Raw genomic sequence first — 24,137 nt, 5'->3', positions numbered from 1 at the left:
ACTTAACAATAGTGAGTATTCAATTTATCGCTAGTGGGTGTACAACTTAGCAAGAAATTGGTATACAACTTAGCACACGTGTGAAACAACCATTTACCGTGTACAAACATAACTTAGCAAATGTGCAAGTGAAGAATTTATTGTATGCAAAAAAACTACCTAAGTTATATGTGAACCAATATTACCGCCACAAAAATACATCAAGCTGTCGTCTGGTGGTTGATCTTTAGCATGTGATGAAGAGGATTTACATCTTAGCACTTGTGTGAAGCAACTTAAGAAATAGTCGGTATGCAACGTAACACTAAGTTTCCGAGGTAACTAGAGTTTCATCCATACACCAATCGAGTTGCATTTGGTGCAGGCTATATAGTTGCAGCCACTCCTTGAAATAAGTTCCTACCACTATTGTGCATGAGTTAGGGGGCAGCACCAACGCCTAAGCAAATGCAATTGATATGTAATTCGACCATGTCTTTGAGTCCCGAAGAGAAATACAACACGTATGCATAAAAACAGTAGTGGTGGAGGACTAGACCTAAAAATAGCCAAAGAGATAAGATTTGGATTCTGGGACGGAGATTTGGTGCACATGAGCACCAGCGATTACTTTTTAGAAAAGTAATTAAAAATTATATTTTTAAGTTTCAGAAAAATCTGGAAAATAAAATCATGACGTAGTCACTATTGTATCCCACAAACATGTAAATTTTCAACTGGAAATAATGTGTATTTTAGGCTACACAAAAATAACAAATATGTGGATCTGAGTATAGTGATTCAAATCTAAAAAAAAAACTTAACAAATATGTGGATTGTATAGTGATTCAAATCTCAAAAAAAAAAAACTTTGTTATTTTTGTGTAGCTCAAAAAACAAAATATTTGTAATTGAGATTTTATACTTTAGTGGAATACATCAGTAGCTACTTTTAAAATTTTGTTACATAATTTTTTGAAATATATAAATATAATTTTCGATTTTTTAATACAATGAGAGCAGTGGTGTCCACGATGTAAAAGGACTTTTCGTGGATTCTCTCTTCTATCTAGCTATCGATTATGTCCAGGCTAGACTTGAGAGCATGCTCGTGCCCCTCTCCACCCTAGGAGTCCCCGCCTCCACCACCTCTCCTCATTCACAATTTTCGCTGCGTGGGGACCTGCGACATATGAATCGAAGTTCACGGACAGTCGGACACCTACATCTTGCTGCAGCATGAGGCGAGGCAGAGAACCACATCAGCATATGGGATGGCGACGACGGGCGGGAGGGTCTGGAGGGCGGCGCGCAGTGCAACATCAAGGTGGAGAGCAGCATCGACCAAGTGGAGGGCGGCACCTGGTGAGAGGAGGACGGTGTGAGGCTGGAGGTGAAGAGCTGCGAGCTGCAGGAGTTAGAGGGCGTCGCGGCGGGAGGGGTGGACAGCGGCGCATGTCGGTGGGGATGGCCAGCGCTATTGTTGTTCGATTCCAGGCCTGCGGCAGCTGGAAGTTCATTGTAGGTGGTCGTGCTAGGTGGGGGGCCTCAGGAGGGCATCTGTCGGAAGAGGATCTAAGAATTTTTTTAGTACTACCTCTAACCATAAATAGATGTCGGAAGTTTGACTAAATTTAGATGTACCTAGACTTTTTAGTGTGTAGATACATTTGAATTTGAATAAATCTTTTAGATTTTTTTTTATAGACGGAGGGAATACTTGGGTTCCTCTTTACCTGGACGGCCACACGCTGAAGTCACGACGCACTCGTTCACTACCACACGGCCCGTTTCCCGACTCTCGCGGGGACTCGTCCACGGCTTATCGCCATCCCACCGTCCACGATACACAAGCAACGATCAAGACCGTCCACTTCCTAACTGGACGAGGCGTTAAATAGCGCCCCCGCATTTGGCTCCCGACCGTTTATATCTGCAGAGTCGCACCTCCCATTTCGGTTTCCTCCCAGAGTAAAAACAGACAGGGGGAAAACAGAGTTACCGAGAGGTAAAACCAAGAATAAATTAACTGCAGGCGAAGAAGAAGAAAGTGAGAGTAAATAAACCGTCGATCGTCTCACTGTAAGCATCGATCCTTGATCTGATTTTCTTTCGCCATGTATCTTATGATCTTGGGTTTGGGAGGTCAATCGATCGATCAGGTTCTTCTTGCACGATTTAAACTGTTGATTCATCTAGATGTTGCGATGGTATTCGCATCACGTAGTTCATCTGAGTCGATCTCAGCCTTTGTGTTCTTGATGTGATTCATGAAGCATTGCAATTGATCGATGTGAAGTTTTTTTTTAGGCCGGGAGGGGATGATGTCCGAAAGCGAGGAGCACGGCTCGCTCCTGGAGAAGATCAACGATAAGATCCATGACTACAAAAAGGACTCATCGTCGTCCTCCTCGGACTCTGACGACGACAAGAAGAAGTCTCATAAATCCAAGAACAAGAAGAAGAAGCTGTTTGGCAGGATGCACCCGCTTCACCACGTCCTAGGCGGAGGCAAAGGTATAATAATCCTGACAATGCCTACGAAAACTGGTCGATGAAATGTAGCAGTACATCTAAAAATAAGGTTGTGTTTTCGTGTTTCAGCTGCTGATCTTGTTCTGTGGAGGGACAAGCACACCTCTGGAAGCATTCTTGCAGGGGTGACTGTGGTCTGGTTGCTGTTCGAGGGCATCGGTTACCACCTCCTCACCTTCCTCTGCCACTCGCTCATCGTCTTCCTCACTGTCTGCTTCGTCTGGTCCAACGCTGCATCCTTCATCAACAGGTCTTTCCCACTACTTCTTTTCTATTCCTCCTCTACTGCCTACACTTCATACTGAACCCCTGCATATCCACAACTTTTACTTTTTCAATTTTCTTACAGTAACTGAAGATTAGTAATATTATGAATATGTTCGGTGTGATCACAGCATCTATGGTAAAGATTAGTAAATAACTCCACAGTGAAAACAAAAGTCATGGTGTGGCACATTTAACCACAAACAGATCCATAGAAAACAATAGGTTTTGTATTTCAAACGTTTATACACGACTATTGCGAAGCAGTGGCAATCACCCAAATTTGGAGATTGCCATCAAACTCACGTATGTGAATTTTTCATTACTTCTCTTTTCTCCATTCTTTCATCACCATTTGGATTGTTATATTTAGTTTCTTCATTGATGCCATTTTTTTGAATATGCACTTGTTTTTCAGTGCAAAGATTTCTGTGCAAAGTCAATTTGCAGATGTATGCTCTATTTGTTTTTTTTCTTTATCAAGGCAATTAGACCTCGCTCGACCGAGATTTTCTCAATCGATAAATGACGTCATTATTTCGAAGCAGTCTTGTTGAAGATTAAAAGAAAAGAAAAAAAGACAAAAGATGGAATTAATTATTTTTATACCTGTATAGAAATAAAGCATGCCACGCACGCATCTTAGAGCAAGAGCAATCTCATTGACCGAGACTTAAACAATTGAGAGTTCGTAATTCCATCAAAATCGATTAACCTATAACTTGTTCCATAAAATGAAAAAAAGTAAACCCAGAATGAGAAATTGGTTCGTCAAGTCCCCGTAATTTGAAAAGAGAGGTTGTCAAATATAATTTTTATGGTTTGTTAGGAAATTATATATGTGATTAAGACGTAATTTTTATCGATTTAACTTTCTTGAGCTGCTAGATCAGATATTAAAAAATGAATTTTGTGAAGGAGATATATAACATCTTCGGATTCTCAGGTCTCCTCCACAGTTCCCAGATGTAATTTTATCTGAAACCCAGTGCCTGAGGATAGCTCATGTTCTGAGGAAAGAAATCAATGAAGCATTCCTGACCTTACAAAGTGTTGCTTCCGGAAAAGACCTGAAAACATATCTTAAGGTACCTAGTTCTACCATTTTTTTCTTGGTTCAACTAATTTGATGCATTGTTCTCATTCTGGCTCAATTTTCTTGCAGTCAATTGGGGTCCTCTGGTTCATTTCTATAATTGGTAGCTGCTTTAGCTTCTTGACTCTGTCTTACACTAGTAAGCCCCTTACCTACTTTCTTTGTTGCTTCCACTGCAAACTAATTTATAGTACTTATTATGGATCGAAGGGAGCACTATATTTTGACAATTTATGATGTATGTTACTCTAATTAACCTGACTAATCCTTCAAAAACTAGAATATGATTCCATGGTTTTGTGTTTATACAACGGCATGATTGATTTCACTTTTATGGATCAAGTACTTGATGCATGAATATCTTCACTGTGATCTTTAAATGTGTGCTTCCAACTAAATGTGAGGGACAGACCGGAGTACAGATGGTCTCCCGCCCCTGCCAATATCTCTACCGTGTTTCTTGTACTAGTTATTTTTGCGTCTGAGACCTTTTCATTGCATTCGTAGCTTGCATGCTACCTTATCTGTTGTTGGATCTTTGATCCCTGGACTGTTATGAATTGTTTGGTTTGTTCGCCGGCGTTGGCTTTATTAATTTAACAAAAGCAGGATCTTCTCGAGCCTTCCATCTATCTTTAAATGTCTGATTTACAACTGTTTGATTACATTAAACCTAAAATGATATGTTCAGAGAAGTCTAAAAAAAATATAACTGCACCGTGTTCAATTCTTCGTATTAGATCATCGCATATATAGCACGTTGCTATTTGAGCAACACTGAATTTGATTTGTGTGTGCAGTTTTCCTGATGGCATACACACTCCCCATGCTCTATGAGAAATATGAAGATGAGGTTGATGTCGTGGGCGAGAAGGCCCTCATCGAGATCAAGAAGCAATATGCAGTGCTGGATGAGAAGGTTCTGTCGAAGATCCCAATGTTATCCGACAAGAAGCAGCACTGAAACTAATGCTTTGAAGCGTGAAACCCTCCACACTTTCAGCACATGAGAAAAATAGTGGTTTCGTCTGCTGTCATCACCTAGCAATCTTTAAGATACGGCATTATAGATATTATCTCGATTCTTATGCATCGGAAATTTGACTTTTCTGAGTAGTAGAAGAGAACAATGTCGATGGTCACGCGAAGTAGTTGCCTCCGCTTGTCGGTTTCGATTCATATTTTGAGATTCTGTTTGGTCACACGATACATATGTCAGACTAATTTCTATAACCATTTTCACTGTGCATGTATGTTTAATACTTTCTGATGCTGAAGCATTTAGGTCGTTCTGATTGCAATTCATGTGGGAACCTCATGTGGCTAACAGATTACTTCATGCGTATTCTGTGACCCATTCATACTGTAGTTCTATGTTCTGTTCATGCTTTAGGTGTTCATCAAACTAGGGAGTTGGTTTTATTCAACACATTGATCTGAATTTATTCTGTACCTAATTTTGATCAATAAAGTAGGAGAACGTAATTGCCAATTCGTACAGTATAAAACTATTATTCCTTTTTCAGTGGAAAATGATTTTTTTTATATAGATAGGCAGCACCCAAGAAGCAGAGAATTCAGACAACAGAAGACAACTTTCTGTTGTCCAAAGAATCCCCAAAAATAAAATAAAAGCGTGGTAAGAACCTTGAAAGAAATTGGGATTGGTTGAGGCCAAATAGTCACCCAGTTAAACCATCAAACGTATCAGTTTTCCAACGAAGCAACTGATCACATCCTCGTGTACAATGTTGCCGTCTGCTGGAAGCCACAATACTCAACGTACACTGAAACCATGGGGAGGTAGCTAGAGCTTGGTCCGGTACTGGCACGACGAGCTCTGCGCGCCGGGCCGGCGGACGCTAACCGTGACGTGGCACACCGTGATCACAACGGCGTGGTGCCTGAGCAGGCCTAGAACCGTGACAGTTCCCGGCACGGTCGTCTGAACGGTGAGCGACACGTCCCCGGCGCCGCCGACCACGTCACCGTACAGCTGCGGCGCGTACGAGGCAAGGCGGTCGGCGAGCACCGTGAGCCTGAGCGTCACCGTCTCGTTGCCTCCCGCGCCGACGCGTCCGGGCGGGACGTCGGCGTCCGCGGCGACCGCGCCGCGGTAGAAGACCTCGGCTTGGCCGGCTGCGTGCGCGAAGGACGCGACGGGGCTGGGGTTGCGGATGGAGAGGACGGCGTCGAGCGTCACGTTGAGGGAGAGTGATCCTGGGGAGAGGGACACGGAGGTCAGGCGCATGGCGGAGATGGTGGTGTCGGCTGGGCGCGGGCGGAGCGCCGTGATGGCCAGTGCGGTGACGGCGGCGGCCAATAGGAGGAGTACGATGAGGGAGACGACGGCGCAGATGCGGAGCCGGCGGCGTGACGCGGCGTTGTGGTGCTTGCAGGCGGCATTGGGCATGCTTGATGCTTGGTAACTTGGTTGGCTGCTATCTAGTACTCTCTAGTCTCTAGTCTCTCTACAGGGTGTCTGCCAGGCGGCGGAGTCCTCGAGCCGGAAGTGGAGGGAAGAAGCAGCCAGGGGATAGGGAGGCAAGTTTCATGTAGTGTTCAAATTCGCTTTTGCTCCCGTGTCCCCCCTCTATGAAAGTTGCCTATTGTGAATGATCAGGATCTCTTGATACTTCATGGCCTAACTTATTAAAAGTTTACATAACCCCAGGTATTTTAGACTTTAGACACTAAACCCCCTCAGCTCTAAACTGACATACTTAAATCTCCAAAATTCTAAAATCAAACAATTATCCCCTAACATCTAACCTTTGGTAAGCTATTTGGGAGACCGGTTTTGGGGACGTGGCACTATCAAAATTAGGTACAACTTGGAGCGGCTAAGGAAGTCTATCACCGTCGAGGCTACTAATGGTGTCACCATGTAGGCGTCCATGAAACCGCCTGAACATGCTGGTGTACTGCATCAGGCCGCTCATTGTCAAAGGGGCAGGGGCGCCGACAAAACGAGAGCGTCACACTGCCTGTCGAGTATCGTGGCCGTGGCTAGATGTGCAGTCAGAGCGTCGCTAGTTTAGGAAATTGGGCGCCGACGAGCTGCAAAGCATCGTAACTAGCATGGGATTTCCATCATTGGATCTTGTACATAAACGACCACGGAGAAGTGCAAAATTCATGCAAAGCTGAACTTTCATGGAAACGGCCACGGTTGTGGCAGACCTGAACGTGACGACAGTGGCTGAAGCTCCGTCCCGTACTTCGCCCACATGGTGATACCGGCGGCGTTCTTCGGCTGCTGCTGCTCCTCGTACTTGTGCCGCTCGCGGACATGCTCTATTACCTCGCTCCGATTCCGACGGCTCCGACATGGTAATCGGGACCAAGTTTGTGACGTGACGCAGCAGGGCAACATGGCTCGTCCCTTCCCCCGACGTGCACGTCAGCGAGAAGAAGACGGATGTTGAGTAATTTTTTACAACCCAATCCCATGTTGGACGAATGATGGAGCGAGGCAAAACCAGCGTCCAAAGTAGCTTACCCGAGTCTAGGGTTCAATTGCCTCGTTTTACATAATTTTCGGAATTAAAGATACGTACCAGTTTAAAGTTGAGGGGTTACTGTCCAAATTTTAAAACTCCCAGGGGTTATGTAGACTTTTTCAGTAACTTACCGTGGTGGGCTTGGGGGGGGGGGGGGGGGGGGGACACCGGAGCAAGGCTCGTTCAAATTTATTTATATAGTATTACTTTTTCGGTTTATAAAATAGGAATAAGCATGTCTAATAGAAGAGGTAATTGCACTGTTAGTACAACAACTTATCTTTGATGTCCATTTGCCCACCGCAGCTGACAAGCAGTAGTACGGAAAAGCCTACAAGTCACATATCATTTTTGCTATTAATCGCGTGCCCTCACCCGCCATGGTAAATCTTACTAGTCACGTGTGAACCTGGCATGCCACTAGTTTGATATATCACTATAGCTATATTGTTGCAAGTATGTACTACTGTGGCCAGTGTGAATGAATAAAGCAGAATTATAATGTTAGTGTGTTTCATACCTTTTGCCTATCACTTAGGACTGTGAAAGGGCTTGTGTTTGAAATTCCTAAATCATCCCTTAAATGTTGTCAAGATCCATTCCCATGAGCTTGTACACTCAACTTCCACTAGCCCCACTACAATAGGATAGATGCAATCATTTGGATCAATACCAACTATAGTCAACAAATTGCGTTTGTATCTTGTTTTACTGTGACATCCATCTGTGCATATCAAGGCCTGCAAACTTCCAAGAAACCGCTCTTACATGCATCATATGACCAATATAAAGTAGTCAGATGCTCTTTAGAAACAGGATCTGCATTTTCTTTAATTTGTTTTGTGCTTAGGAAGACCTAGGGCTTGATTTCCTCAACTTTTGTCCATAATCACACAACAATGCAAACTGCTCCTTTTCGTCCCCATGAATTATGGTAACTGTTGTCTTTCTTGCCCTGTCCAATAATCTGTTTGGGCACATATTGAATTTCCTTTGAACTTTGGCGGCAAATACTTGCAAGCCTAGTTTTTGATTATCTCTGAACTCATCAATGAAGACTTGAGTGAGAAATGGAGATGTCAGTGTCCAGTGCCGCTCAACAAGGTATGAGCAGACCATGTAGTGCATCTGGCACCATTGTCCTCTTTAATGGGAATGCAAAATAAACTTAGTAAGAACAGTAAGAAGTTACCTACTTCATTGTGAGTTTTATAAGATAGTCCTTTTTGAAAGGACACAGATGTCGCCTAGAGGGGGGGTGAATAGGCGATTTAAACTTTTACGAGATGGGCTTAACAAATGCGGAATAAAACTAGCATTTACTTTGTCAAGCCCAAAGCCTATATACTATGGTTCACCTATGTGCACCAATAACTTATTCTAAGCAAAGGTTCAACTATGTGCACCAACAACCTATGCTAAGCAATACAAGCAACTTATGTGATAGCAAGATATATATATATATAACTTCAAGAACGATGGCTATCACAAGGTAAAGTGCATAAGTAAAGGGCTCGGGTATAGAGATAACCGAGGCACGCGGGAGACGAAGATTTATCCCGAAGTTTACACTCTTGCGAGTGCTAATCTCCGTTGGAGAGGTGCGGTGGCTTAGTGCTCCCGAACGCCACAAGAGGCTCACCTTGAGGTGTGGTTGCTCGATGCACACCAACGCCACAAAGGCCTCACCCCAAGATGCGGTACTCACACCACACACCGAACGCCACGAAGGCGCCTCACCTTATTCTCCGGTGACCCTCGCCACAAAGGCCTAGGTCACGGTTCCACTAAGTGATTTCCTTCGAGGCGAAAACCGGGCCTTACACAAAGATTGGGGCACACTTCCACAACTTAATTGGAGGCTCCCAACAAATCGCCACAAAGGCCTAGAATCCGTCTAGGGTTCCAAGAACCCAAGAGTAACAACCTTCTTGCTTTCACCACCACGAATCACCGTGGAGAACTCAAACCGATGCACCAAATGCAATGGCAAGAACACCACAAAGATGCTCAAGTCCTTCACTCTCAAATTCGAACAAAGCTACTAAAGCTATTGGGGGAATAAGAGAGGAAGAACAATATAAGAAGAGGAACACAAAATTTCTCTCCAAGATCTAGATCTAGAGATTCCCTCACAAAGAGGGGAATTTGATTGGTGCAAATATAGATCTAGACCACCTCTCTCTTTTCCTCAAATTTGAGAAAGAATCATGGAGGGATTGGGGGAGAGGAGGAGCTCTCAAGATGCAACAATGGTGGAGAGCCAATGGTTGAAGAAGAAGTGCCAAGAGAGAGAGAGAGAGAGAGAGAGAGAGAGAGAGAGAGAGAGAGAGAGAGAGGAAAGAAGGCTTAAATAAGGAGACCCCAATTTCTGCCCGTTGTGGCTTGCCAGTCGACTTGGGGCTGGTAGTACCGACCAGCTAGGGGCGGTACTACCGCCCGTGTGTGCTGCGTGCGCGGGGGCGGGGGGAGCGGTACCTCCGGCCAGGCCGGAGCGGTACCACCGGCTGCGATATCGGCCGCATGTCCCAATACCCTGGAAACATACTGTGATCTTGGCCATATTTCCGGTACCTCGGGCGGTACTATCGTCCGTGCACGGGCGGTACTACCGGCCGTGCTCGAGCGGTACTACCGGCCAGCCCAAACTCCTCTCTTTGGGCAATCTTAGAAAATCTATAACTAGAGTTTGGAAACTCCGATCGACATGAAACCAATTTTGTTGGCCCAACAAAGAGTGAAAATATGGAAACTAGTTGGGGATGATTTTCTATTATTTTTAGAGGTGCAACACCTCAACATGAGAAACCGAGAAAATCACCAAACTCGAAAACGCAACAAGTGATCTATGCGAAATCCGTTTTCGATGAACTAGAGCTTGTCATGAGAATAAGCACAAGCACTAAAACATCACATGGATAAGATCCAAATAACAACCAAGAAATATGATGCAAGGATGCAAAGGTTTGAGCTCTCTGAAGGATACGATCAAGTTACTCACTCGAGAGCCCTCTTGATACTACAACAACTAAACTATAAACCGGTCTCCAACTACACCATGAGACCGGTGAGAAAGAAACCCTATCAAGAGCAAACCTTAACCTTGCGCATTGCACTTGAGCTTGATGATGACGGTCTTGACCGCAACAAGATGTCACGCCTTTCTTGATTGTGCTTGCTTGATGAAGTCATGCGAAATGCTCCCCCATACTCCACTATGGGAGAGCTTCTTCTTCGGCATATCTATGATCACCATATGGATGGCAAGCTTCAAGCATATGATCTCTTCAAGTTTGGCTCATCTTGAACTTGCACTACATTTCTTCATTCTTCATCATGTTGATGTCTTGAAGTAACTTGAGGGCTCACTTCATCTTCATCTTCAAGACATACTTGACACTTGATATCCTCCATCAATTTCTTCTTATTGCAACCTTGAAGCTAACATATGGTTCAAGCATTGCCTATGGACAACTCCTAAAAATATAACTCAATGCAAACATTAGTCCATAGGGATTGTCATTAATTACCAAAATCACACATGGGGGCTCCATGCACTTTCAATCTCCCCCATTTTGGTAATTTATGACAATCTCTTTGAGAGGGTTTATATAAGGAATTTAAGTAACAAACAAGTTGAATATATAGAACAAACTCCCCCATAATATATGCATGTGTGAATGATCTTGACTTTCATTGCATATATTGGCATTCAAATCCTAGTGAGAGTTTCCTCTAAATATTCAACTATGCAAAGAAACAAGATGCAATGCAATAAAGGCACATGCTTAAGCACAAAGCAAAGACATAACCAAATTCCCTTAAACCCTACAAACTTCTCCCCCATTGGCACCAATTGCCGAAATGGGTGAAAAAATTAGAAGGCCAATATAGTGAGAGTTCCACCATAGCGTGTGTATTTCTCATAATTTGAGTGGAATCAAATGCACGTATCCAATGACGAATAATCGGAAGGAATCACACTATAGATAGGATCAAAGATTGCAGAAAGATGACAATGTCAAGAAGCTTAAATAGATGAATCAAGCAACCAAATGAACCACAAAGAAGATACCAAAAGAAAGATAGATATTATGATAAGATCAAGAAGATTGCTCTAAATAATATGAGGAAGCTCCCCAAGGTTCGTGCACAAAACTAGACAATTTGCATTGGAGTATAAAGTGCACAAACATGGAATCATCACTCCCATAATATCATTCAAAACAAAATATACCAAGTGAATCAAACTCTAATGATCATCACAAAATAGTGCCTTTAAATAGACTGAGGAAGCTCCCCAAGGTACATGCATAAATTAAAATGTTGTATTTAAATACAATATGCATAACATGGAATCCTTACTCCATCATTTCTATTTAAAACACAGACATTCGCAATAGATCATAGATAGAAAATTAAGCTTAACACTTGCAACAAACAAATGGTTGAGCAACAAGTAAGAGGCACCATAATAAAAGGCTCAACCAATAGGATATGTGGAAGGCATGATAAAGCGTATTATAAGACTACTAAAAGGATGAGCAAAAAACATCATCATAGTATTTAATGAATTATATTGCTTAGCATGACCAATCAACACACAACAAAAAAAAATAAGATATCAAATGAAGATGTATCATCTCTTATGTGTATAAGTTTCACTAAGTGGACAAAATCACTAAGATGTTTATCCACAACGAAACATGTAAATACAAAATAGATACGCAAGAAATATAGCATGATATCCAAAATGAAGTCATGCAATATACCAATAAGAATTTTTGCTTAATAGCATGGCCAAAGGCTCAATTTTATATTATTGTACATTCATGAACTTCAACCACAAACATCTAAAATACATCACAAATATCAACAAGGGATAGAAGATAGTTTGCATTTGAGAAAGGCAACAAGTATCACAAACAAGGATACCAAAAGAAATAACTCAATTTGCACTTTCATCGATATTGCCCATGTGAGAGACTTGAGGAATTGATATGCAATAAAATCTCTAGATAGGCATAGTGGGGATAGATGAATCATGAGCATGATTTTATATACTTCCCAACATATGTGCTCATCTCAAATTACTCACATTTGCAATAAAGAGGTTTCATTGAAATCTTTGCAAGAAGCATAATATTTGCAAGTCAAGAGATTCATGCCAAGATGCAACCACATGGTTGGATGCTAGAAAAATATGCATGAGAAGATACTTGTTACCGAGATAGCATTGGTGTGGATGTAGTAGATATGTGTTCGTTGACTATCCTAGCTTGCCTCAATTTACCATTGAGTCACCATTTCTTCCCAAGAGTGAGACAAGCATCCAATGCATATCCATTGTACCTAACACAAAGGTAAGTACAAAATGGTTCCCAAACTAATTGGGTCCGAAGTAGTTAGACACACTACAACATATAGGACAAGCTCCACAATTCTATGTGCATATAGATATGAAATTGAATTTCATGCACATATCAGCCAAATTAGGATTTGATGGAGTTTACCCTATATATTGGATCAAAGAAAGTAACACATGCCATAAGATATACATATATTAAATATGCATGCACAATACTTTCAAGAACCAAATGGAGATACAATTTGGACAAAACACCAAATAAATCAAGGGACAATGGTTGCCCAAATTATATCAAAGAATCAAATCAACATAAGATTGACTCCAAATACTTATCTCATTATAAGAAGCTAATTAAACCTAAACACAAGGAATGAGATAACCAACTCCCAAGAGAGAAAGGTTCCAAAAAATAAACCAAACCTTCAACACTTTTTTATGATGGCACAAAGTACCAAAAAGAAAATGTTTGTCTCCCAAAACCAAATTATTGATAATGATCTAGAGATGTTAAGCATTCTAACAAATATCGAAGAGCTCCCCCAAGATTAGTGCATTATCTAGGATTTTTCATATGAATACAAAATGCACAAAACTAGGATCATCACGCTACCTATATCTACTAGAATGCTAAGAAAGTTTGAATAGACAAAATAGATCCATAAGATGCAAGGAAGACACATGGGAGTCAAAGCAAAACAAATTCATGGAAATAAATATGGCAATTTAAACACAAGAGCCAATGTAAATATGATCAATAAAAATCTACCTCATAATAGATTGCCAATTGTCCTAGGACAAGAGGTATTAGGAAATATTTCCCGGTGGTAGTTTGTAAGTATACGAAAGATCATATTTACAACAAATAAAGCATATGGTAAAAGATAAGAGTTAACCATCATGCAAAGAGAGTTTGTTGATAGCTTCAATTAGTCATACCAACATGCAAAGCAATTAATAGCATTCATGCCAACATGCAAAGAAATTAATAGAATGACTTGAAGCACATGGTTTCCCAAAAGTGTATTGAGGGACATGTTGTGAAAAGCCATTCCAAGAAAAACTTTCACAAATAAGATCCACAAAGATATTAGCAATGAAGCCATTTAAACAAATTGGAACTTGTTTAGGCAAACATGCCACATAAGAGAGAGATAATTTACGGTATCAATTCTATGTGACACAACCTCAAAAGTTCACATTTTCTACGCTTGTAATATGCACAAAGCTTATTACTCCCCCATAATGTGATAAGGAATTTATTTTCACAAGAGGAAAATAAGATCCAACTAGAGATATTAATGGACATTAGAATTTGAATTTCTCATGAAGATGACATACCACATAGAGACTAGATAATCTTGCAATATCAAATCTAAGTGATATTCCTCATGTACACACATTTTTAGGATTATGAAATTCCCAAAGGAATATCACTCCACCAAAATGGGATAGTCCATTAATCGCTCATAAGAGCCATATAAGATACAACAAGATGCAAAGAGGCTCCAACACAAACACAAATACATGGTGTGCAACCCAACATACATAGACTTGATTTCTCATGAAAAGCAAGTAGGAAGCACAACATATACAAACACATGATAGGAACGAAACTAACACATGCAAAGGGGCGAGTAACTTTCAATATAAATGAGTTGAGCACATGTTACCGCAAGGAGGAACATTGAATATATGATAGAAGCAAGATAACCAAAAGACTTGGCTTGATATAATATAAATAATGAAGATCCCTTAATTCTTCATGATGTAGCCAAGTCTCCAATGTCCTCCAACAAGCACCTATTGATCAAGTTTTGGATTGTTGGTCCCCAACTAAGTTGGGTCCTAAGAGGTTAGTCACAATAGGCTTGGCAACCCAAATGGTTCTTGTCTTGACACCACTTTGAGCACCAACAAATTTGGCAAACACATTGCTACCCTCATCCTTACGAAGAGAATAAACATCATCAATGGTGATAGAGTTGGATGAGGTACCGATAGTGCAAAAGGAGGAGATGTGGCCCTTCTCACGGCATATGTAGCAAGTTCTTTTCTTCTCCTTCTTCTCACTAGATTTCTCCACAATGGGAGCATTGGCTTGCTTCTTCTTGGGAAGTGGCATTTCTTCAACTTGAGGTTGAATATGAATTTGAGCTTGAGGCCGCTTCCCTTTTTGCTTCTTTTTCAAAGGGCAAGATCTAACATGATGCCCTTCAATTTTGCACTTGAAGCAAACAATCTTGGCCGAGTCTTTGACTTGTAATTGGCCCTTCTTAATCTTGTTGTTCTTGGACTTGTTTTTATTGTTGGAGTTGAATCCAAGTCCACTATTGTCATTGGGGGATTGTTGCACACTCAACATCTTGTCAAGTTTGCATTTCCTTTCATGACTCTTCACCAAGTCGTTCTTCAAAGAAGTGACTTGGGCCTTGAGCTCTTTGATTTCCTCTACATGGTTAGTAACAACACAAGTACTAGAGGAAGTAGAACCTTCATTGTTAGAGCAACAAGGCAAGGAAGATAATTCATCACAAGGTTTAGCAATACTATGAGTGGATGAATTACTAGGACTAGCACATGGCAATATAATATTTTGGGTAGTAGTGCTAGTATCCACATGAGGCTCACAAGGTGTTGCCTTTGATATGATAGCCTAATGAGCTAACTTTAGCCTATCATGGGAGGCTAGAAGATCCTCATGGGAACTAGAAAGCTTTCCATGATTTTCTTCCAATTTTCCATAATTGCTAGTTAGCAATTCAAGTTGAGCCCTTAGCTCAACATTCTCCTTCAAGATAGATGCTTCACAAGAAGTAGAGTTAGTACCACAAGCATCATTATTAATAGCAATAGGAGAAGGCAAGTTGGCATGCTCTTTTAGATAAGAAGCTTTAAGTTGCTCATGCGACTCGGTGAGTTTGGTGAGCGCACTCTCAATGACCCTTGAGCCCTTTTTGAGTTTCTCAAAATCCTCAAGGAGTTTAGCATTAACAAACACAAGCTTATCATTTTTTAGCTTTAGTTCATTTGCCACCTCAAGAGCTCTATCATGGTTTTCCTTTTCTCTAGACAATTCTAGAGCAAAGGTCTCCTCAAGAGCTTCCTTGGTGGTTTGTTCTTCTTCAAGTTCATCCTTTAGGGATGCCACATCATTGGCGTACTCACGTTCAAGAGTGCCCATTTTATCAATGGTGTTCTCACACAACCAAATACATTTTTGGCTCTCAATAGCGGTAGTCAAGATTTCAAAGAAGTGAGATCTAGCAATTTTATCTTTGCAAAGAATCTTGAATACACTCTTACCCTTATCGCGTAGAGAGACAACCCAATCCTCTTCTTCATATTCATCCTCATCCTTATCACCACGATACATATTAGGTTCCATGGTAGGAGGTACTGTGGAACCCTTGGCCATAAGGCATATATGAGGACCGTGAGATAAAGATGAGGAGTTACTTGAGGCTCCTTTCAAGATCTTGTCTTGACCAATAGAATATTTGGTTTCCTCTACATTGTTAGTCACATAGCAACTAGAGGAAATAGAAGAATTTTTATCATGGCCACAAGACAAAGCAAGCACATCATCATTAGATTTATTCAAGCAACTTACACATGATATGCAAGGACTATCAACACAAGCATGTAAATCATTTCTAGTGCTAGATGTGTTTAAGTCCAAAGATGAACCATTGAAATGAGATATAGATGAAGGGTCATCAATAGTAAGCTCAATACCAACATTGCAACTTCCATCACCACTCACCAGATCATTACCTTGTGTCTTGCCACACATTGGTGAAGTGGATGAAGATGAGAACTCATCACGGCCGGAAGTGGAAGCAATACAATCATCCTCAATAATATTGGACACATCATATTTGTCTTGAAGCTTTGTCCATAATTCATGAGATCTCCCAAAAGGCATGATTGATGAAGTAACTACATTGCGCACAACAATGGAAAACACATGAGAAGCAAGAGCATCGAGGCAAGAGTTTTTCTTCTCCTCAAGAGATAAATTTTGAGGATCCTTAAGAGAAGAAAAACCCATGTCAAGAAATCGCTCATGTCCGGGGAAATACCCCGCAAATTATTAAGCACATAAATTTTCCATAGATCATAATTTGTGCTATCAAATATAAACAAGTTATTGTGAGCGAATCCTCTAACCGAAATTTTTACTCTCAAGGCAGTGAAGCCTAAGAATGAGAGACCTTGCTCTGATACCAATTGAAAGGACACGGATGTCGCCTAGAGGGGGGGTGAATAGGCGATTTAAACTTTTAAGAGATGGGCTTAACAAATGCGGAATAAAACTATCGTTTACTTTGTCAAGCCCAAAGCCTATATACTATGGTTCACCTATGTCCACCAACAACTTATTCTAAGCAATGGTTCACCTATGTGCACCAACAACCTATGCTAAGCAATACAAGCAACTTATGTGATAGCAAGATATATATATAGATAACTTCAAGCACAATGGCTATCACAAGGTAAAGTGCATAAGTAAAGAGCTCGGGTATAGAGATAACCGAGGCACGCGGGAGACGAAGATTTATCCCGAAGTTCACACTCTTGCGAGTGCTAATCTCCGTTTGAGAGGTGCGGTGGCTTAGTGCTCCCGAACGCCACAAGAGGCTCACCTTGAGGTGTGGTTGCTCGATGCACACCAATGCCACAAAGGCCTCACCCCAAGATGCGGTACTCACACCACACACCGAACGCCACGAAGGCGCCTCACCTTATTCTCCGGTGACCCTCGCCACAAAGGCCTAGGTCACGGTTCCACTAAGGGATTCCCTTCGAGGCGGAAACTGGGCCTTACACAAAGATTGGGGCACACTTCCACAACTTAATTGGAGGCTCCCAACAAATCGCCACAAAGGCCTAGAATCCGTCTAGGGGTCCAAGAACCCAAGAGTAACAACCTTCTTGCTTTCACCACCACGAATCACCGTGGAGAACTCAAACCGATGCACCAGATGCAATGGCAAGAACACCACAAAGATGCTCAAGTCCTTCACTCTCAAATTCCAACAAAGCTACTAAAGCTATTGGGGGAATAAGAGAGGAAGAACAATATAAGAAGAGGAACACAAAATTTCTCTCCAAGATCTAGATCTAGAGATTCCCTCACAAAGAGGGGAATTTGATTGGTGCAAATATAGATCTAGACCACCTCTCTCTTTTCCTCAAATTTGAGCAAGAATCATGGAGGGATTGGGGGAGAGGAGGAGCTCTCAAGATGCAACAATGGTGGAGAGCCAAAGGTTGAAGAAGAAGTGCCAAGAGAGAGAGAGAGAGGAAAGAAGGCTTAAATAAGGAGACCCCAATTTCTGCCCGTTGGGGCTGGCCAGTCGACTTGGGGCCGGTAGTACCGGCCAGCTAGGGGCGGTACTACCGCCCGTGTGTGCTGCGCGCGCGGAGGGGGGGGAGCGGTACCTCCGGCCGTGGCTGAGCGGTACCTCCGGCCGGGATGGAGCGGTACCACCGGCCGCGGTACCGGCCGCATGTCCCAATACCCTGGAAACATACTGTGATCTTGGCCATATTTCCGGTACCTCGGGCAGTACTACCGGCCGTGCTCGAGCGGTACTACCGGCCAGCCCAAACTCCTCTCTTTGGGCAATCTTAGAAAATCTATAACTAGAGTTTGGAAACTCCGATCTACATGAAACCAATTTTGTTGGAAAGAGGACGACAAGAGCTGCCCCAACAAAGAGTGAAAATATGGAAACTAGTTGGGGATGATTTTCTATTATTTTTAGAGGTGAAACACCTCAACATGAGAAACCGAGAAAATCACCAAACTCGAAAACGCAACAAGTGATCTATGTGAAATCCGTTTTCGATGAACTAGAGCGTGTCATGAGAATAAGCACAAGCAATAAAACATCACATGGATAAGATCAAAATAACAACCAAGAAAGATGATGCAAGGATGCAAAGGTTTGAGCTCTCTGAAGGATACGATCAAGTTACTCACTCGAGAGCCCTCTTGATAGTACAACAACTAAACTATAAACCGGTCTCCAACTACACCATGAGACCGGTGAGAAAGAAACCCTATCAAGAGCAAACCTTAACCTTGCGCATTGCACTTGAGCTTGATGGTGACGGTCTTGACCGCAACAAGATGTCACGCCTTTCTTGATTGTGCTTGCTTGATGAAGTCATGCGAAATGCTCCCCCATACTCCACTATGGGAGAGCTTCTTCTTCGGCATATCTATGATCACCATATGGATGGCAAGTGAAAGGACACGGATGTCGCCTAGAGGGGGGTAAATAGGCGGTTTAAAACTTTTACGAGATGGGCTTAACAAATACGGAATAAAACTAGCGTTTACTTTGTCAAGCCCAAAGCCTATATACTATGGTTCACCTATGTGCACCAATGTAACATCCCAAATTTCAATAAAAAGAAAGTTAGAGAAATCTAGAGAGCAAAAATTTCAAACAAACAAAAACTTTTTAAATTGCATATAGTGCCATGCATAGGACTTGTGCATTTGAGTGATATGCCATGATGAGTGTTATTATTTGTTTGTGCTATACTCTAAAACCCTAATGTGATCATATGAAGATCACCAACCAAATAAATCAAAGAGGAAGAAAATCCAATAAATGAAAAACCCTAAAAACCCTCACATATGCTCTATGGCATTTTTATAAATTTTGACCCTAGACCAATTTGGTCTTCACCATTAGTTGAATAATGTTACTAAACACTTATTACAACTTTTGGAATCAAAGAATCACAATTCAAATAAATTTCAAATGCAAAACTTGCTCACATATGATAATGGTCAAATCTGCCCATTTTAGTCTGATCACTACTTTGAGCCATTACAATTCAATTTTCTCAAACTAAATTTTGCTAACTCTTTGCACCACTTCAAAGTCAACATCAAGGTGAACACTTTTTGTAAAGATCACCATGCCAAAAGCTTTCTTGATCAAGAGCTATGCTCATCCAAAGTTTCAACTTTTTAACATATGTAACAATCTCCCACTTATCAAATTTTGCAAAACTTTGAATTAAACTTTGCCACCACCACCTCTCATCATCTCTGGTCAAATACAACTCAACCAAACACACACAATTCAAATTGGTCAACCATTTGAATTAAATCAAATTTGGACAAATTTACAAATTTCCAAATATGGCACTATTTGACACTATTGCAAATAGTGATCTACCTCATCAACTCTACCTAAACCCTAGCCCAATTGGTCCCCTGGTTCCCTCTAACTAATCAATGATCAATAGAACCCTAGAGAGAGGGAGAGCAAGGCTAGGACATGGCCATGCCGGCCATGTCGCCACCTTGCCGCACCACCTCTTCTCCCCTTGCTTCTCTGCCCTGGCCACCGTGCCACAGCTCGCCACCGCACCTCCCTACACCTTCCTAGCACCGCCACTGTCGAGCTCAACGACGACCAACGCCGGAGGACGCGCGCCCAGAACGCGCCCAGATGCTGATCGTGTCGCGCGTGTGCACGTCGTGGACACGCACTGGCCATGCGCCGCGCCACCAGCTCGCGCTCTCCCTGGACCCCCTCTCGACACGTTGAGCATCACCACGCCACCGCGACGCCGCCAGACACGCTCGGAGCCCAGACCCGTGACCACCGCCGCCGGAGAAGGAGACCCCGATCCGCCGCGGACGCGGCAGACATGGAAACAATGCGACCGATCCAGGCGCCGCCCGACCAAGCTGTCGCCACCATTAGCTTCGCCAGGAATCGTAGAACACTGCCGCACCCTTGCCTAGCTCGCTAGCTCGCCGGATACGCCGCGAGCGTGTCGCCCACCTCACTGCCCCGCAGCACCCTCGCATTGCTATAAAAGGAGACCTCCCCTGGATGATCTGAGCACACCACCTCACTCCCCACCTCTCACTGCTTCTCAACCACCTCACCACTCACTCGATTCTCGCTGGAGCAAGGCCAATCGCAAGATCACCGCCGCGGAAGCTCTGCAGCAATCGCCGGCGAGAGACCACCTCGAGCTCCGCCACTGCTACCAGCCGCTTCGCCGTCGTCCACATCTACCCCGAGCACATTGCCAACCCTTGCTGGAGCCGCCGTAAGCCCTCCGACCCCCTACCAGAGCTGCCGGCGAACTCCCTCTCTCGCCGGCGAGACGATGAACCAGAGCCGTTCGATCTTGATCTAATCCTACGCCCCTGGTTGCTCCATACCGCTTCGGGTTTAAATAGCCACTGACATGCGGGACCCCCTGGTCAGGCAGCCCACACGGGTGATGTCTACGTTCCCCCTCCTTTCCTGTAGACAGTGTTGGGCCTCCAAGAGCAGAGGTTTGTAGAACAGCAGCAAGTTTCCCTTAAGTGGATACCCAAGGTTTATCGAACTCAGGGAGGAAGAGGTCAAAGATATCCCTCTCATGCAACCCTGCAACCACAAAGCAAGAAGTCTCTTGTGTCCCCAACACACCAAATAGGTGCACTAGTTCGGCGAAGAGATAGTGAAATACAGGTGGTATGAATAAGTATGAGCAGTAGCAACGGTGCCAGAAAATAGCTTGCGGGCGTGTAGTTGATGGTGGTGGTATTGCAGCAGTAGTAACACAGTAAAACAGTAAACAAGCAGTAGTAACGCAGCAGTATTTAGGAACAAGGCCTAGGGATTACACTTTCACTAGTGGACACTCTCAACATTGATCACATAACATAATAGATAAATGCATACTCTACACTTTTGTTGGATGATGAACACATTGCGTAGGATTACACGAACCCTCAATGCCGGAGTTAACAAGCTCCACAATAATGCTCATGTTTAAGTAACCTTAAGTGTAAGATAGATCAACAGACTAAACCGAGTACTAGCATAGCATGCACACTGTCACCTTCATGCATATGTAGGAGGAATAGATCACATCAATAATATCATAGCAATAGTTAACTCCATAATCTACAAGAGATCATGATCATAGCATAAACCAAGTACTAACACGGTGCACACACTGTCACCTTTACACACGTGCAGGAGGAATAGAACTACTTTAATAACACATCACTAGAGTAGCACATAGATAGTAGTGATACAAAACTCAGATGAATCTCAATCATGTAAAGCAGCTCATGAGATCATTGTATTGAGGTACATAGGAGAGAGATTAACCACATAGCTACCGGTACAGCCCCGAGCCTCGATGGAGAACTACTCCCTCCTCATGGGAGCAGCAGCGGTGATGGAGATGGCGGTGGAGATGGCAGCGGTGTCGATGGAGAAGCCTTCCGGGGGCACTTCCCCGCTCCGGCAGCGTGCCGGAACAGAGATCCTGTCCCCCAGATCTTGGCTTCGCGATGGCGGCGGCTCTGGAAGGTTTTCGTGGGTTTCGTCAATTGTCCTAGGGTTTTCTGATCCAGGGGCTTTTTATAGGCGGAGAGGCGGCGCAGGAAGGTCGAAGGGGGGCCCACACCCTAGGGGGGCGCGCCCCCCCCTAGGCCGCGCCGGGGTGTGGTGTGGTGGCCCTGCCACCCTTCTCTGGCGGTTCTCGTGTGTTCTGGATGCTTCCGGGTAAAATAGGAACCTGGGCGTTGATTTCGTCCGATTCCGAGAATATTTCGTTACTAGGATTTCTGAAACCAAAAACAGCAGAAAACAGGAACTGGCACTTCGGCATCTTGTTAATAGGTTAGTTCCAGAAAATGCACGAATATGACATAAAGTGTGCATAAAACATGTAGATAACATCAATAATGTGGCATGGAACATAAGAAATTATCGATACGTCGGAGACGTATCAGCATCCCCAAGCTTAGTTCTGCTCGTCCCGAGCAGGTAAAACGATAACACAGATAATTTCTGGAGTGATATGCCATCATAATCTTGATCATACTATTTGTAAAGCATATGTAGTGAATGCAGCGATCAAAACAATGTGTATGACATGAGTAAACAAGTGAATCATAAAGCAAAGACTTTTCATGAATAGCACTTCAAGACAAGCATCAATAAGTCTTGCATAAGAGTTAACTCATAAAGCAATAATTCAAAGTAAAGACATTGAAGCAACACAATGGAAGATTAAGTTTCAGCGGTTGCTTTCAACTTGTAACATGTATATCTCATGGATAGTTGTCAATGCAAAGCAATATAACAAATGCAATAAGCAAGTATGTAAGAATCAATGCACAGTTCACACAAGTGTTTGCTTCTTGAGGTGGAGAGAAATAGGTGAACTGACTCAACATTGAAAGTAAAAGAATGGTCCTTCAAAGAGGAAAGCATCGATTGCTATATTTGTGCTAGAGCTTCTATTTTGAAAACATAATGAGAGCATAAAAATAAAGTTTTAAGAGGTGTATGTTGTTGTCAACGAATGGTAGCGGGTACTCTAACCCCCTTGCCAGACAAACCTTCAAAGAGCGGCTCCCATTTTATTTTATTTTTGGATGGCACTCCTTCCAACCTTTCTTTCACAAACCATGGCTAACCGAATCCTCGGGTGCCTGCCAACAATCTCATACCATGAAGGAGTGCCTTTTTATTTTAGTTTTATTATGATGACACTCCTCCCAACCTTTGCTTACACAAGCCATGGCTAACCGAATCCTTCGGGTGCCGTCCAACAATCACATACCATGGAGGAGTGTCTATTTTTGTTAATTAATTTGGGACTGGGAATCCCATTGCCAGCTCTTTTTGCAAAATTATTGGATAAGCGGATGAAGCCACTAGTCCATTGGTGAAAGTTGCCCAACAAGATTGAAAGATAAACACCACATACTTCCTCATGAGCTATAAAACATTGACACAAATTAGAGGTGATAAATTTTGAATTGTTTAAAGGTAGCACTCAAGCAATTTACTTTGGAATGGCGGAAAATACCATGTAGTATAGGTAGGTATGGTGGACACAAATGGCATAGTGGTTGTCTCAAGTATTTTGGATGCATGAGAAGTATTCCCTCTCGATACAAGGTTTAGGCTAGCAAGGTTGTTTGAAACAAACACAAGGATGAACTAGTACAGCAAAACTCACATAAAAGACATATTACAAGCATTATAAAACTATACATCGTCTTCCTTGTTGTTCAAACTCAATACTAGAAATTATCTAGACCTTAGAGAGACCAATTATGCAAACCAAATTTTAGCATGCTCTATGTATTCTTCACTAATAGGTGCAAAGCATATGATGCAAGAGCTTAAACATGAGCACAACAATTGCCAAGTATCACATTACCCAAGACATTATAGCAATTACTACATGTAGCATTTTCCAATTCCAACCATATAACAATTTAACGAAGGAGAAAACTTCGCCATGAATATTATAAGCTAAGAACACATGTGTTCATACGAACCAGCGGAGCGTGTCTCTCTCCCACAAAAGCATTTATTCAAACACAAAC

At 42.6% G+C, this 24,137-nt stretch overlaps 2 protein-coding genes across 2 annotated transcripts; one reads left to right on the top strand and one right to left on the bottom strand.

Annotated features, from left to right (window-relative positions):
• The first annotated feature begins 1,897 nt into the window (after window positions 1–1,897).
• LOC127294251 (reticulon-like protein B2) lies at window positions 1,898–5,162 on the top strand. Its single transcript, XM_051324030.2, has 6 exons — window positions 1,898–2,061; window positions 2,290–2,496; window positions 2,584–2,764; window positions 3,725–3,866; window positions 3,944–4,013; window positions 4,675–5,162. Exons 2-6 carry the CDS (start codon window positions 2,301–2,303, stop codon window positions 4,836–4,838), a joined length of 753 nt encoding a protein of 250 aa, XP_051179990.1. The 5' UTR covers window positions 1,898–2,061; window positions 2,290–2,300; the 3' UTR covers window positions 4,839–5,162.
• Window positions 5,163–5,681: 519 nt separating this feature from the next.
• Window positions 5,682–6,287, bottom strand: LOC127331659 (uncharacterized). The gene has a single exon (XM_051357838.1). It carries the CDS (start codon window positions 6,285–6,287, stop codon window positions 5,682–5,684), a length of 606 nt encoding a protein of 201 aa, XP_051213798.1.
• Window positions 6,288–24,137: the final 17,850 nt, after the last annotated feature.

The sequence above is a fragment of the Lolium perenne genome, chromosome 1 (genome assembly GCF_019359855.2).
Source record: "Lolium perenne isolate Kyuss_39 chromosome 1, Kyuss_2.0, whole genome shotgun sequence".
Classification (NCBI taxonomy): domain Eukaryota; kingdom Viridiplantae; phylum Streptophyta; class Magnoliopsida; order Poales; family Poaceae; genus Lolium; species Lolium perenne.
The sequence above is the reverse complement of the archived record's forward strand: the minus strand, read 5'-3'. Positions and strand labels throughout refer to the sequence as shown.

What these genes read in the sequence shown, in the direction of transcription:
- LOC127294251 (XM_051324030.2), top strand. Translation starts at nt 2,301, where the DNA reads ATGATGTCCGAAAGCGAGGAGCACGGCTCGCTCCTGGAGAAGATCAAC. An exon ending in GCTGCATCCTTCATCAACAG is followed by an intron (nt 2,765 to 3,724) that starts GTCTTTCCCACT and finishes TCGGATTCTCAG; the next exon opens with GTCTCCTCCACAGTTCCCAG. An exon ending in ACCTGAAAACATATCTTAAG is followed by an intron (nt 3,867 to 3,943) that starts GTACCTAGTTCT and finishes ATTTTCTTGCAG; the next exon opens with TCAATTGGGGTCCTCTGGTT.
- LOC127331659 (XM_051357838.1), bottom strand. Translation starts at nt 6,287, where the DNA reads ATGCCCAATGCCGCCTGCAAGCACCACAACGCCGCGTCACGCCGCCGG.